Source organism: Lepidochelys kempii, chromosome 7, assembly GCF_965140265.1.
Source record: "Lepidochelys kempii isolate rLepKem1 chromosome 7, rLepKem1.hap2, whole genome shotgun sequence".
NCBI classification, from domain to species: domain Eukaryota; kingdom Metazoa; phylum Chordata; order Testudines; family Cheloniidae; genus Lepidochelys; species Lepidochelys kempii.
The window spans coordinates 106,354,637-106,368,919 of record NC_133262.1 but is presented as its reverse complement, the minus strand read 5'-3'; the positions used below and the strand labels follow the sequence as shown (position 1 = coordinate 106,368,919).

The 14,283-nt window shown below is 44.2% G+C and overlaps 1 protein-coding gene across 1 annotated transcript; it reads left to right on the top strand.

Annotated features, from left to right (window-relative positions):
- Window positions 1–12,055: 12,055 nt before the first annotated feature.
- On the top strand, window positions 12,056–13,349 carry HMX3 (H6 family homeobox 3). Its single transcript, XM_073354963.1, has 2 exons — window positions 12,056–12,377; window positions 12,742–13,349. The coding sequence occupies exons 1-2, from the start codon at window positions 12,056–12,058 to the stop codon at window positions 13,347–13,349; spliced, it is 930 nt and encodes a 309-aa protein (XP_073211064.1).
- Window positions 13,350–14,283: the final 934 nt, after the last annotated feature.

Sequence of the window (14,283 nt, the reverse complement as noted above, 5' to 3'; positions counted from 1 at the left end):
GCCCCAGCATCTTTAGCCAACATTTGCTCCTCCTGCAATACAGGTCTGTGAGTTTGCTTCTGATTGTGAAGGATGATGGATACATGTTTAATGGGGCAAAGTGAAGGAAACAACTTTCTAAGTTGTTGATTGGGTAGAGTGCTTGATATAAATTGACTGTAGATTTCATGGGGTTTTAATATCTGGGTTGATGGTTGCTTATTTTATAAACTTTTACTACTACACAGTATAGTACTGTAAATGTAGGAAATAGACTAGTGTCATGCATTCATGGGGAGGGGATAACTGTACAGGCTTGTAATAAGTTTGACGTAATATTACCTCCTCATACCTGTGCAATATTATGCATAATACGCTCAGACCATATGACATGCCTACTAATCTCTTTTCCCTGGACTTAGTGTCACACTCCAAACCACAGAGCAGCTTCAGACGGCATTTTACAATAATAAACCCACCTAGAAATGTTTTCTCCTTCCTTCAAAAATTACCCCATCCTGAAGGCCAGCACAGGTCAGGTTCAGCCCAGGTTCCATAAACAAAAGTGTCAGAAATTAAAAAGTCTGTTTTCTCACAGCCCCACAGGGCTAGAAATGAGAACTTTATCCTATTTTGAAGGAGAGCTATTAGCCTGCCAGTGGCTCACTTCAGGTCCTGAAAAGGCCTGAGACATGGGACTTGTAAAGTCATTCCATTTGTAGGGATAGAAAAGTTATTTTAGATCATTTTGGGAGGTGTTTTATATTTGCTACTTTTAATTTTTCTCTCCTTCTGAACCCTTGACATTGTGACTCCTAGTGATGAGGGCACTTGGCTTTATTGATAAAGGAATACGAGAAAGTTAAACAACATAAGAATTTAAAACTCTTTAAAGCATTCTTAAAATAGCTTTCCCATGCCTTCTGTTACATAAGCACAGAACAAATCATAGTGGAGTGGGATGTCCAAAATAACTTACTCATGGATTCTACACTCGTGAGTAATGCATCCATCCCAAATTCATGCTGATGAACTCTTTAAACTATTCTATACCATCAAACATTCCAAATGAAATTAAAGTTGCTTTCCTTTTGTTTGTAATTGACATTTGATTCCAGTTGGATATTACAAAGGAAACAATTGAAGAACTGACAAATACAGAAGATTTTGTATATAAATGAAATTTAAAATACCCCCTGTAATTATTTAACAATTTGCAATAAATGAATAAGAGCTAACATTTGTAATGTTTATATCATAAAACACCCTAGACTTTGGTGGTGGTTTAAAGCCTGCACGGTTCCATCTTTGGTTTAAGGAAGGGGGTTTTGCTGCTCAGATAAAATAAGGAAAGAGGCAGCCTTAAAATGTATCTGACGGTGGAAGTATCCATTATAGATGACTGGTGAACGTTGAATTTAGTCTGCCCATGCTGGAGGAATAATTTACACAGTGTTCTCTGTGTTCCTGGTCCCTTTTCTTCTGTCTCTGCACAGACATGTTGCCACCCAAGTAGGCCCCAATTCAACAAAGTACTTAAAGCACTCCATTACTTTAAGCACCTGTTTAAAGTTAGCCACGTGCTTAAATACCTTGCTATATCAGACTGCTGGGCAGGTGCACTAGAATGTTAAATGCAGGTGTGGTCCAGCCTAACCCTACAACTCTTACTGCAAGGTGTTATGCTTCTGCAGTAAGTGGTCTGGGGCAGGGCCCATGGTTAACAACTCTATTCCTCTGACAAACAGAACTTTCTACCGCAAAGGCAAAGCTTGTCTGTGGGGGAACTAACTCCCACAGGAGCTAAGAAGTCTCCAAGGATGAGAGAAAGAGCAAACTCTATGTTTGTCAGATCACTGAATTCACTTCTTGAAGATGCTCAGATACTGTGGTGGTGAAAGTGGTACAAGAACCGGAATAGACTAACCCAGAATATCTTGCAGCTGATAATTCTCCAAACATATAAAGTTGGTATGGCTTATAGTACTGCATCATAGAGCAAAGATGATGGGAGTGGCTAAGTCATTATGCAAGGTAGCCTGTGTCCTCTTGTTTTTTCCTACCCCCCCCCCCAGATGTTCTGGTTTAACTTGGATTTAAACCTGGAGAATGGTCAGTTTAGATGAGCTATTACCAGCAGGAGAGTGAGTTTGTGTGTGTATGGGGGTGGGGGGGATGTGAGAAAACCTTGATCTATGCAGGAAATAGCCCGACTTGATTATGTAAAGAGTTGTCACTTTGGATGGGCTAGCACCAGCAGGAGAGTGAATTTGTGTGGGGGGGTGGAGGGTGAGAAAACCTGGATTTGTGCTGGAAATGGCCCACCTGTTGATCACTTTAGATAAGCTATTACCAGCAGGACAGTGGGGTGGGAGGAGGTATTGTTTCATGATTTCTGTGTGTATATAAAGTCTGCTGCAGTTTCCACGGTAAACATCTGATGAAGTGAGCTGTAGCTCACGAAAGCTCATGCTCAAATAAATTGGTTAGTCTCTAAGGTGCCACAAGTACTCCTTTTCTTTTTGCGAATACAGACTAACACGGCTGTTCCTCTGAAACATGATATAACATGTAATCTCAAAATCACATGGTGCAAACATGTTCCATGGCTCTACAGAAATGTTTCTTTATAAATATAAAATTGTAAAAACAAACAAATGAAAGAACAAAAAAACCCACAAAAAAGAGAATGTATTTGGATAAGACAAACCATCAGATAAATCACTTTGCAGTATAACACAAGGCTAAACCTAAAAATAAGCAATTACTCTAAATCACATCAAGCAACTATTGCAAACATCACAGTTACACAAGTGATTCATGTGTAGATTAGCCAATTAATTTTGAATGGAAACACTAATGAAATGATTATTATGTATTTAAACCACAATGATAACAATCCAGTTCTAGAAACACAAATTAAATAAACAAAAATAGGTGAGGCATGGAGCTACCCTGTTTTACACTGGCTGACGATGGGGTCCATTGTGCCCACATCCTGTTGTGATGGATGTAAAAATAAGAACTGTGTGTTCCCTTAGCCTGATAACAAAAGAGACCTGAAATGGGAAAAGAATAAAAAGGATGGAGATGTACTTTTTTTTTTTTTGCTTCTTTATGATATATAAAAGAGGACTGCAAGATCAAGGTTTCTTTCGACAACAACAGAGGAGTCTGTCCCCCTGTTTTTTACATTAGTAATTCAGGTCTCATCTACCCTGGAAGACTTCATGGACAACTGGAGAACTAGTAAAATTATGTCACAGATACCAAGGGAGTAAAGACTGAATAAGAAGGGGTGTCCTTTTAGTACAGCCTGTTAAAACGCTCTTTTGGATGGGGAGTTTTAAAACTTGTTTAACTCAAACACTGAGGAAGAGTTTCAGAGGAACAGCCGTGTTAGTCTGTATTCGTAAGAAGAAAAGGAGTACTTGTGGCACCTTAGAGACTAACCAATTTATTTGAGCATGAGCTTTCGTGAGCTACAGCTCACTTCATCAGATGTTTACCGTGGAAACTGCAGCAGACTTTATATACACACAGAAATCATGAAACAATACCTCCTCCCACCCCACTGTCCTGCTGGTAATAGCTTATCTAAAGTGATCAACAGGTGGGCCATTTCCAGCACAAATCCAGGTTTTCTCACCCTCCACCCCCCCACACAAATTCACTCTCCTGCTGGTGCTAGCCCATCCAAAGTGACAACTCTTTACATAATCAAGTCGGGCTATTTCCTGCATAGATCAAGGTTTTCTCACATCCCCCCCACCCCCATACACACACAAACTCACTCTCCTGCTGGTAATAGCTCATCTAAACTGACCATTCTCCAGGTTTAAATCCAAGTTAAACCAGAACATCTGGGGGGGGGGGGGGGGTAGGAAAAAACAAGAGGAAACAGGCTACCTTGCATAATGACTTAGCCACTCCCAGTCTCTATTTAAGCCTAAATTAATAGTATCCAATTTGCAAATGAATTCCAATTCAGCAGTTTCTCGCTGGAGTCTGGATTTGAAGTTTTTTTGTTTTAAGATAGCGACCTTCATGTCTGTGATTGCGTGACCAGAGAGATTGAAGTGTTCTCCGACTGGTTTATGAATGTTATAATTCTTGACATCTGATTTGTGTCCATTTATTCTTTTACGTAGAGACTGTCCAGTTTGACCAATGTACATGGCAGAGGGGCATTGCTGGCACATGATGGCATAGATCACATTGGTGGATGTGCAGGTGAACGAGCCTCTGATAGTGTGGCTGATGTTATTAGGCCCTGTGATGGTGTCCCCTGAATAGATATGTGGGCACAATTGGCAACGGGCTTTGTTGCAAGGATAAGTTCCTGGGTTAGTGGTTCTGTTGTGTGGTATGTGGTTGTTGGTGAGTATTTGCTTCAGGTTGCGGGGCTGTCTGTAGGCAAGGACTGGCCTGTCTCCCAAGACTTGTGAGAGTGTTGGGTCATCCTTTAGGATAGGTTGTAGATCCTTAATAATGCGTTGGAGGGGTTTTAGTTGGGGGCTGAAGGTGACGGCTAGTGGCGTTCTGTTATTTTCTTTGTTAGGCCTGTCCTGTAGTAGGTAACTTCTGGGAACTCTTCTGGCTCTATCAATCTGTTTCTTTACTTCTGCAGGTGGGTATTGTAGTTGTAAGAAAGCTTGACAGAGATCTTGTAGGTGTTTGTCTCTGTCTGAGGGGTTGGAGGGGTTTGTCTCTGTCTGAGGGGTTGCTCCAACCCCTCAGACAGAGACAAACACCTACAAGATCTCTGTCAAGCTTTCTTACAACTACAATACCCACCTGCAGAAGTAAAGAAACAGATTGATAGAGCCAGAAGAGTTCCCAGAAGTTACCTACTACAGGACAGGCCTAACAAAGAAAATAACAGAACGCCACTAGCCGTCACCTTCAGCCCCCAACTAAAACCTCTCCAACGCATTATTAAGGATCTACAACCTATCCTAAAGGATGACCCAACACTCTCACAAGTCTTGGGAGACAGGCCAGTCCTTGCCTACAGACAGCCCCGCAACCTGAAGCAAATACTCACCAACAACCACATACCACACAACAGAACCACTAACCCAGGAACTTATCCTTGCAACAAAGCCCGTTGCCAATTGTGCCCACATATCTATTCAGGGGACACCATCACAGGGCCTAATAACATCAGCCACACTATCAGAGGCTCGTTCACCTGCACATCCACCAATGTGATCTATGCCATCATGTGCCAGCAATGCCCCTCTGCCATGTACATTGGTCAAACTGGACAGTCTCTACGTAAAAGAATAAATGGACACAAATCAGATGTCAAGAATTATAACATTCATAAACCAGTCGGAGAACACTTCAATCTCTCTGGTCACGCAATCACAGACATGAAGGTCGCTATCTTAAAACAAAAAAACTTCAAATCCAGACTCCAGCGAGAAACTGCTGAATTGGAATTCATTTGCAAATTGGATACTATTAATTTAGGCTTAAATAGAGACTGGGAGTGGCTAAGTCATTATGCAAGGTAGCCTGTTTCCTCTTGTTTTTTCCTACCCCCCCCCCCCAGATGTTCTGGTTTAACTTGGATTTAAACCTGGAGAATGGTCAGTTTAGATGAGCTATTACCAGCAGGAGAGTGAGTTTGTGTGTGTATGGGGGTGGGGGGGATGTGAGAAAACCTTGATCTATGCAGGAAATAGCCCGACTTGATTATGTAAAGAGTTGTCACTTTGGATGGGCTAGCACCAGCAGGAGAGTGAATTTGTGTGGGGGGGTGGAGGGTGAGAAAACCTGGATTTGTGCTGGAAATGGCCCACCTGTTGATCACTTTAGATAAGCTATTACCAGCAGGACAGTGGGGTGGGAGGAGGTATTGTTTCATGATTTCTGTGTGTATATAAAGTCTGCTGCAGTTTCCACGGTAAACATCTGATGAAGTGAGCTGTAGCTCACGAAAGCTCATGCTCAAATAAATTGGTTAGTCTCTAAGGTGCCACAAGTACTCCTTTTCTTCTTACTGAGGAAGAGGGAGCCTTTGTTACGGATTTAGCACCTCTGCCCTTTCAATTGAGAGCGGAGAGAGCACCCAATCCACATTTTTAGTTATCTGAGAGACACCGCCAGCAACACAGGGGAGATCAGACTTGATTTCTAAAGTGAAAAGCACGCAGAAGGGGGGAAACAGCCCACTTTCCAGGCTTCCTTTCCAAAGAAACAAAAGGGGGGGGGGGCATAAGCCTGTATAGTCGTCCGCCCTCCCCTTTTGCAGGCTGCCTTTAAGTGAAAAAGATGCTTATGTGCACAGAAGATGCTCATAAACTACTAATGCCAATTGCTGGCATCCCCTTCCCCTCTCCCTCCACAGATATGCCTCTCAGCTTAGTTATTTCTGTATCTATCTTGGGACTGTTTCTGAATGCAGTCATTTATTTGCAGGACTTTGTAACTATAGTAAAACTACAGGGTCCAAACTATATAATATATAGGTGACGAAGAAATGTAATATACATTTTCACTGGGGACTTCATTAGTTCCAGTCTAATGAATGAGGAAGCCATTCAGATACTACCGTGATGGGCAAGGGTGCAACCCCCTAAATTGGATATTTAAATTTGTCTCTAGTTCTATCCCTATCATGATTGTTACAAGCATATAACTCAGTAATACCAGAGCAGCATTTATTGCAACATGCTGTCTGAGCAATTCCCATTCTGTTCTATCACTCATCATGGTCTGAAAAAAGTTACATAAATTGAAGAATATCTGTTCGAGATTGTAGCTGTCGCAGATGAAAAGATTACATTGCTGGATCAGTGTAATCCATTCGTGTTTTTATAGACCCCAAATTTTCCGGGGAGTGACATAAATCCTCAGGATGTCCCTGGCTACAAGAGTTTGCTTAAAAAACTCACATTGCTGGATAGCTCCTTATTGTCAAAGGAAGGTAATACCTGTTTGTTCCATGTACTTTCAATGAGAGCTAGATTCAGAATGAGCCAAATTAGTTTTTAAAATGAAAGGACCCAGGGAAAGGAATTTTACATTTTGGAGTCACTGAATCGTTTAAAGAAACATCTTCCTCTTCCCCCATCCCATTCTTGAATCTACAGCTGAAAATTTGATTTTCCTCTTCTTATATGCCAGACCAGACGTTCATTATAGGTGCTCGCATTTATTTCAGATTTTCAGAATTGTACTTGGTTTAAGTGGGTGGGATACTTTGTATTTATTTTTTCCTTCAGAATGTTAATCCACATTGTGGATTCAGTTGTGAATTGAGAACCATATCAGATTACCAGTCTAAAACCCACATGGGTAATTCTTTCCGCGGCAGCTTGGGCAACATCGATACTATTCTGTGCTTAATAAATCTTTCAAGTATAATGGAAAATGCAGGGCCCAGAATCTGGTCCCAATGGTTGGGTGGCTCAGGCCATAAGCAGACATGTGCCCTACCTCTTGATGAAGTCAAGTGGCAAGCCTCTCCCACGGCATTGTTCAGCGGCCTGACACACCCCCAAACCCAGCACCTGCTTTATCTCTATTTGGTCATCTATTTTCATGCACCCATCACCATGGCATTTAGGCGCTCTGAGACAAGAGTATGGTTCATTGTCGGGGCTGCTTGGCAGCCTACAAGCTAGCCAGTTGCTGTGTTCTGATACCCATGCTGGGAAAAGACAGACAAAGAAAAACCCGGTGCATGCTGCCTGCCGGTGAGAGCAGAGACAGCCTGGCCTTTAAGTGCTGTAGACAGTCGGCCCCTATTTCCTACATAAGACTGGCATATCCCGTATGATAAACAACACTGATAGAGAATTTGATTTAGTTCTTTTTAAAATTAAGTATTTGTTTCCCCTTATTAATCTTGATCCACATTCTGATTGTACAATATGTTTTTGTCTACACTGTATTTCCCATTCACAGTTTATGCCTACACTTTGCATATCTGTATATCCCTCTACACATCCTCCCTTCAACCTGCCTGCTCTATATGCATGCAGTTCTCCCTACATATTCTTCCCTTCAACCTCCCACTTCTGCGTGCACGGATATTCCCTGTGTCGTCCTTTTTAATCTGCTTTCACACAATGCTGGCATATACTGCGAAAGAACCAGGACGAGTTCCCCCCTGCAATGCAACCTGTATTTTCTGTCTCTCCCTTCTCACTCCCTGCTCTCACTTAGGAGAAGTCACTGATGATCAGGTATTGTTAAGGCTTTTCAAAGAACTCGTCCGAAAATGAATGCACTCCTTGCCGCAAACCCGTTACCTCTTCAGATGAAAGGCCTGTTTTAGCTCAGGGCACAGATGCTATTCCTAATTCTCATTCCGCTGTGCCGTTGCAGGCTTGGCACTCCGGCCGTGAGGCCTATTCTGACAGTATGAAATAATGTTTACAAGACGACTCCCGTTAGGCCAGAAATTGCAATGCCTCTGAACGCAGCTCGCCCCGTTCAACCAGCCATATTTTATAAAGAGGGGCCAATTCCATGCGACTGAAGGCGGGACTGTAACTGTCTTGATCTCTGCGCTTTCTTCCTTCTGATCGAATTCACGACGTTAAAAGCAATGTCCTCCTCCCAGTGTAGGGCTCTTCTAGCTGAGGTCTTTTTTAAACGCTCAGTTTAAATGAAAGAGTCGTGTGCTGATGCAATTCTCCTGTTCCCTGTACACAAAAATTGTGCTGGTTTTACAAATATAGAATTAAGATGGATCTTGGAGAAGGACATTTTCCCCCTTACAGCCTTGTAAAGTAGCTATGGATTTGCTTCAGTTCTGTTTCTCACACCGGAGTTGATACCGAAATATGGGGAATGCCAACAGAGGGCGCGATGCGCTTTAGTTTTGTGCTAGAGATAGACGAAGCCGGACTGGGACAGTCATTCACGGCTTTTGTTTAAAAAAAAAATAAATTAAAAAGTGTTTTCCACTTGAGCCGAAGTGCTTGAAATATCATTTAAAGCGAGAGAATTCGGTCCGGAGTGACTGGGGTGACGCTGAGGTAATTTGTACAGACAACTTGCAGCTTTTCTCTTTCTTCTGACCTGTTCTCCCAGAAGGAGATTAGATTAGATACCAACGTTAAAGTTTGACAATCAGGACGACATCATAGAATGAAAGTGAAGGAGTTGCACCCTTTGGAAATAGGGGACCACACAGTATATGCTGCAAAGACCCTGAGAAATAAACTGGTTAATCTGAAGGGGAAGTACATACAAAGATAGAGGTGTCCTGACATGTAGTTTTAATGTCTACATTTCTTAGATTTACTACATCAAATATCCTTGTGAGGGCAAAATACCAACCTGTCCAGTAATTGCCTGCCCCAGATTCTGAGTCTGTAAGGATAAAGTCTTCTTCACTAAAAGCATCAAAAGTCCAACTTTTTCTGGTGGACTAGAGCTCCGGACTAGCGCTGAATGCATCCAACCGGTGCAGTCAATGATGTATTTTATTCTGAAAAACGTCACTATACACAGATCATGATTTTGTTCTTTTATTGCTGGACAGAAGATTACAGAATGACGTGACGTCAGTATTTTGAAATCGAATGGACACGTGGGGCAAACTTTGTTGGAGTTTCTCAGAATACGCATAGCATCATTGATTCCAAGGTCCAGAAGCTTTCTAATTGCTTTCTAATGGCAGGAAAGATTATTGCAATATCATTTATATGAATATTGTCTATGAATGTTCATAAAACCTACATATCCGTAGAATATCGAGACAGATATTCCTGTAAAGGAAACTATGTTTAAATATAACATTTAAACATAGTTTCCTCTTCAGGACACAAGCTAGAATGTAACTGAGATTCATGAAAATCCGCAGAAAACTATGCTCAGAAGATGCCTGAACACAACATAAAATTGGGTTCTTTTAAATGGTGTTATTTTAACAGAAGTTTTTTATAGGAAATCAAGCCAGCAAATTTTGTAAACTTAAAAATCCCACTCCAAATTAACCATTCATATAAAAAACCTACAATGCAGTTCATCTGGTCTTCATTTTTAAAAAGTGCCAGTTGTAGATGCCAAGTCAAACACAAAGGTAGCAAAAGGGAAAAAGAAAAGAACTCGTAAGAGTGCCCAGCAAAGGAGTAAACGCTGTGGGGTTTACTTCGGATTCTACCAGATCAGCTTCCGTATCTATTTGTTGCCATTTCCACTTGAACTATTTAAATAGATGACAAATAATGTTCGACCCTGCAGGTTAGAAGCTACTGCACAATTTGTGCAAAATTTGAAGTGAAGCGTCAACAAAAAACTGCTGGTTTTGGTGTATAAACACAAGAAGCGATCTTCCAGAAAAGTAGGGGCCGTGTGAACATTGCTGGTCTTCCTCCCATTGTAAAAAAATAATTGCGAACAATAGCCTAGTTCTTAAGAAACATTGACAATAGGTTTGTTACAGCGGTACCTGTCCCAAACTTTGTTGTGTTCTACTTTAGAACATATGTGTGGCTAGGAAATATTCATAAGGGGAAAAGTGTAGCGTCTGCTATTAAACTGATATCCTCTGTAAATAGGACCCTTAAAGTATATAATCCAGATCATACTTTAATATTTGTTAAAAGTGTTTTAAAACCAAACTACACGTTACAAATTACCAGTATTACGAGAACCACAGACTTTTCAGCTTCCCTCATTGTTAGCCTTATAGGTAACATGTTGCCGTGCTCAGTATCTAATCTATCTATCTATCTATCTATCTATCTATCTATCTATCTATCTATCTATCTATCTATCTATCTATCTATCTGAAATAATATAACATACCTAATATAATAAGTGCCATAGCTCTATAATAGACTTGTATCCAATACTTTTTTCTGAAAGGAGGATTTTTGTTAATCTAAACACAACGTTATGATCTATTGATAAAGGTCAATTTGTCAGTGTATTTTGGGTGAGTCGAGGACACCGTTTTAAAATTCGCCTATACAAAGTTGGGTGGAAATGCACAATAGTCCCCATTCCGCGTAACGGTGAATCACCTTCTTGTGACACTTTTGGGACAGGGATCTGTAGAAGCTCGGCTCGTGGGTGTATGTTGGAGTCGCGGGTCAGCGATCTATTTGGGAGCGATACATTTATGGGACAACCAGCCCGCCTAGATTGTTGTTTGCATTCATGTTTAATCTTCCTTCTGCCTTGGTTCTTCTGACGATCTCGATCAGGGAATGACCACGGACCGCCCCGAGCGATCCGTGCCCCTCTTCCCAGTCGGAGAGGCTTTGGGGTGGTTCTCAGAGGAGAGACAATGCATAGCTGAGCCTCTCCCACTCCTCCCCCAACCACCCCAAATCCTACCCGCACTGGCGGCGTTCTCCAAAGATCTCCAAGCCCGGGGGGACCTGTGCAGCTGGGGAGGAGAAGATGCGGGAGAGGGAAGAGAAAGGAGGAAGTGTGAGGGGGTGGTTTGTAGCATGAGCGGGGAGCTCTGTGTCATTTGCCTCCTGCGCGTCTCGTGGTGCTTTAGCAAAGCCAATATCCTTTTGCGCTAATAGCCCTGTCCTCATTTGCTGCCTAATTGGACTATATAAAGCCAATAACAGGCGAGCTCTTATAGCCCGAAGCCAAAGCACCAAGTCTACAGGGGGGCGGGGGGAGGCTGCCACCGCTGCTGCTGCACGGGGCTGGGGCTGCGCGGAGCCCTCTCCCTTGGCTGCTGCCTACTCCCGTTTGCCATTGTGCGTGCCCAATCGCCGTATACGCCCTGCATTTAACTTGGATGACATTTTGATTTCATCATTAGCATCCGGCGCCAGATTGACGCAGCAGCAGCCGCCGCCGCCGCCGCAGCAGCCGGGCTCTGGTCCTCCTCCCCGCAGCAGCCCTCGGTCCCGGGCTCTGTGGGTCTGAGTGTCCCGCGGCTGAGCAGCCCCCTTCCCGCCCCCCGCCCCAGCCTCCCGCCCCATGCGCGGAGGCGCTGCCTCCTGTCCTCGCCCAGCCGCCTGCCCCACCCCCGGCCGGATTGGGCGCCCAGCGCCTGGGCGGCTGCCGCTGCCGCTCGAGTGTGGTTAGCGGGTGGTTTATGGTCTGAGCCGCCGCTGCCCTGCCAGGGACCGGGAGGAGGATGCCTGAGACGGGACAGGAGACCCCCAGCAGCCAGCCGCCGCCGCCCAAGGAGTCGCCTTTTTCCATCAAGAGCCTGCTCAACGGGGACCACCACAAGACGCCTCCCAAGCAGCCCCGAGCGCTCTTCGCTCCGGCTGCCAAGGGGGCTCTGGATGGAGCCGGCTTTTCCCTCTCCCAGGTGGGCGACCTCACCTTCCCCCGCTTTGAGATCCCGGCTCAGAGGTTTGCCCTGCAAGCGCACTACCTAGAGCGGTCCCCAGCCTCCTGGTGGTACCCGTACACCTTGACCGCCGCGGGAGGCCACCTGCCCAGGCCTGAAGGTACGGAATGAATCTGTCTGTCTGTCTGTCTGTCTCTCTCCCTCCTACTCCGCTCGCGCGGCTCCGAGATGCCCAGCTGGGTGTCCCATCTCCCGGGGCAGGAGCGAGGGCTCGCTCTCCCCACGCGGCTACCCCTGAAAACAGGATGGTTTGGTAACTGCTTTCCCCGCATCGTTCAGTGGCCCCCAGCAGGCTCCTTTCTGGGGGGAGGTGAAGGTGCCTGTGAGGCCCCGTGGTGAGACAAGCGTCTCTTCCTTGCCCTTTGTGGCTTAAGTTTGCAGGGAGGCATCAGGCTGGTGTTCCTAGGGCCTGGGTGCCTTTGAGGATGGTGACAAAGGTGCGGTGTGTTTTTGGTTTTCTTTAGCTGCAGAGAAATCTCTCCTGCGAGACTCCTCCCCGGCCTCGGGCACGGACAGAGACTCCCCGGAGCCCCTGCTCAAGGCTGACCCGGACCACAAGGAGCTTGACTCGAAAAGCCCAGAGGAGATCATTCTGGAGGAGAGTGATTCGGAGGAGGTGAAGAAGGAGGAGAACGGGGAGGACTGGAAAGCCAGGGAAGACAGCCCGGAGAAGAAGCCCTGCCGAAAGAAGAAGACCCGCACTGTCTTCTCCCGGAGCCAGGTGTTCCAGCTGGAGTCCACCTTTGACATGAAGAGGTACCTGAGCAGCTCGGAGCGGGCCGGGTTGGCAGCATCTCTGCACCTGACAGAGACCCAGGTCAAGATCTGGTTTCAGAACAGAAGAAACAAGTGGAAAAGGCAGCTGGCCGCAGAGCTGGAGGCTGCCAATCTCAGCCACGCTGCAGCCCAGAGAATAGTGCGGGTGCCTATCCTCTACCATGAGAACTCCACCGCCGAGAACGGCACCTCGGCTGCCAACGTGCCCGTCAGCCAGCCCCTCTTAACATTCCCTCACCCCGTCTACTACTCCCACCCGGTAGTCACATCAGTACCACTCCTGCGACCCGTCTGAGAACTGACCCCATTCAGCTTTCTGGTGCCGCAGTGGGGAGGGGGTGGCTTTAAAAAATCACCAAACCTCTAGGTCAGGAGAGAGGCCCGAGGAAACGGAGCAGCTGTAAATGATCAGTAATTTTTGTAAGTACTCAAATGATTTGTGCACTTCATCAAGCGAATATTTGATGCTCTTTTTTTAATGGGTGGTTGTTAGGAAGTTGTGGGGGCGGGGGCGGGGGGAAAGACCCTAAAAATAAAACCAGAGTTGAAGTGGAAACTTGTAGAGAACACTAGAATTGTTACATCTTTTGTAAACGTGAACAAAATATTGCGCTGATATTTGTGGCTTTAGTTTTATTTTTGTAAACAACAATAAATAAATGATCACGGTTTACTCCTCCATATTTGCCAAATGCTAACGGAAAATGGAATTTCTTTTCCTTTCATGCCTTCCCTTCTTTCTCAAACTTGTTAATACTCGTGGTTCTGTTACAACTCAAAGACTCCACCAACCGTGGCTTTTAATTTAACCAGACCTTTGTACAAATTTGCCTGGTCACTTTTCCATGTTTTGTATCGTTAGGTTTCTGTGATGGGACTTTATAACTCGAAAGAAACACAACCAAAAAGGAAATGCTTAATTATAGACTCACTTTGGGTGATCCTTATTTATTACCATTTGTTTAGATTTAAAAATAATTGATTGTGGATTATTATTGTCCTTGGGGGTCTTTTTTCTTTCATTCAAATGGTATTGCAGCATTAAAAAATCGGTACCCTTTTGTTTTCTTTTGTAAAACAAATACAAACAAAAAACTATTGTACTTTTGAACTGTGCAATATTGTACGGCAATTCTTGAAGAACTGCTTTTATTTTAATGGTGAGAAAAGGGTTTTTTTCATTGTATAATTGCGTTCCTTTATGTAGTTAAAAAGAAGGAAGGAAAGTG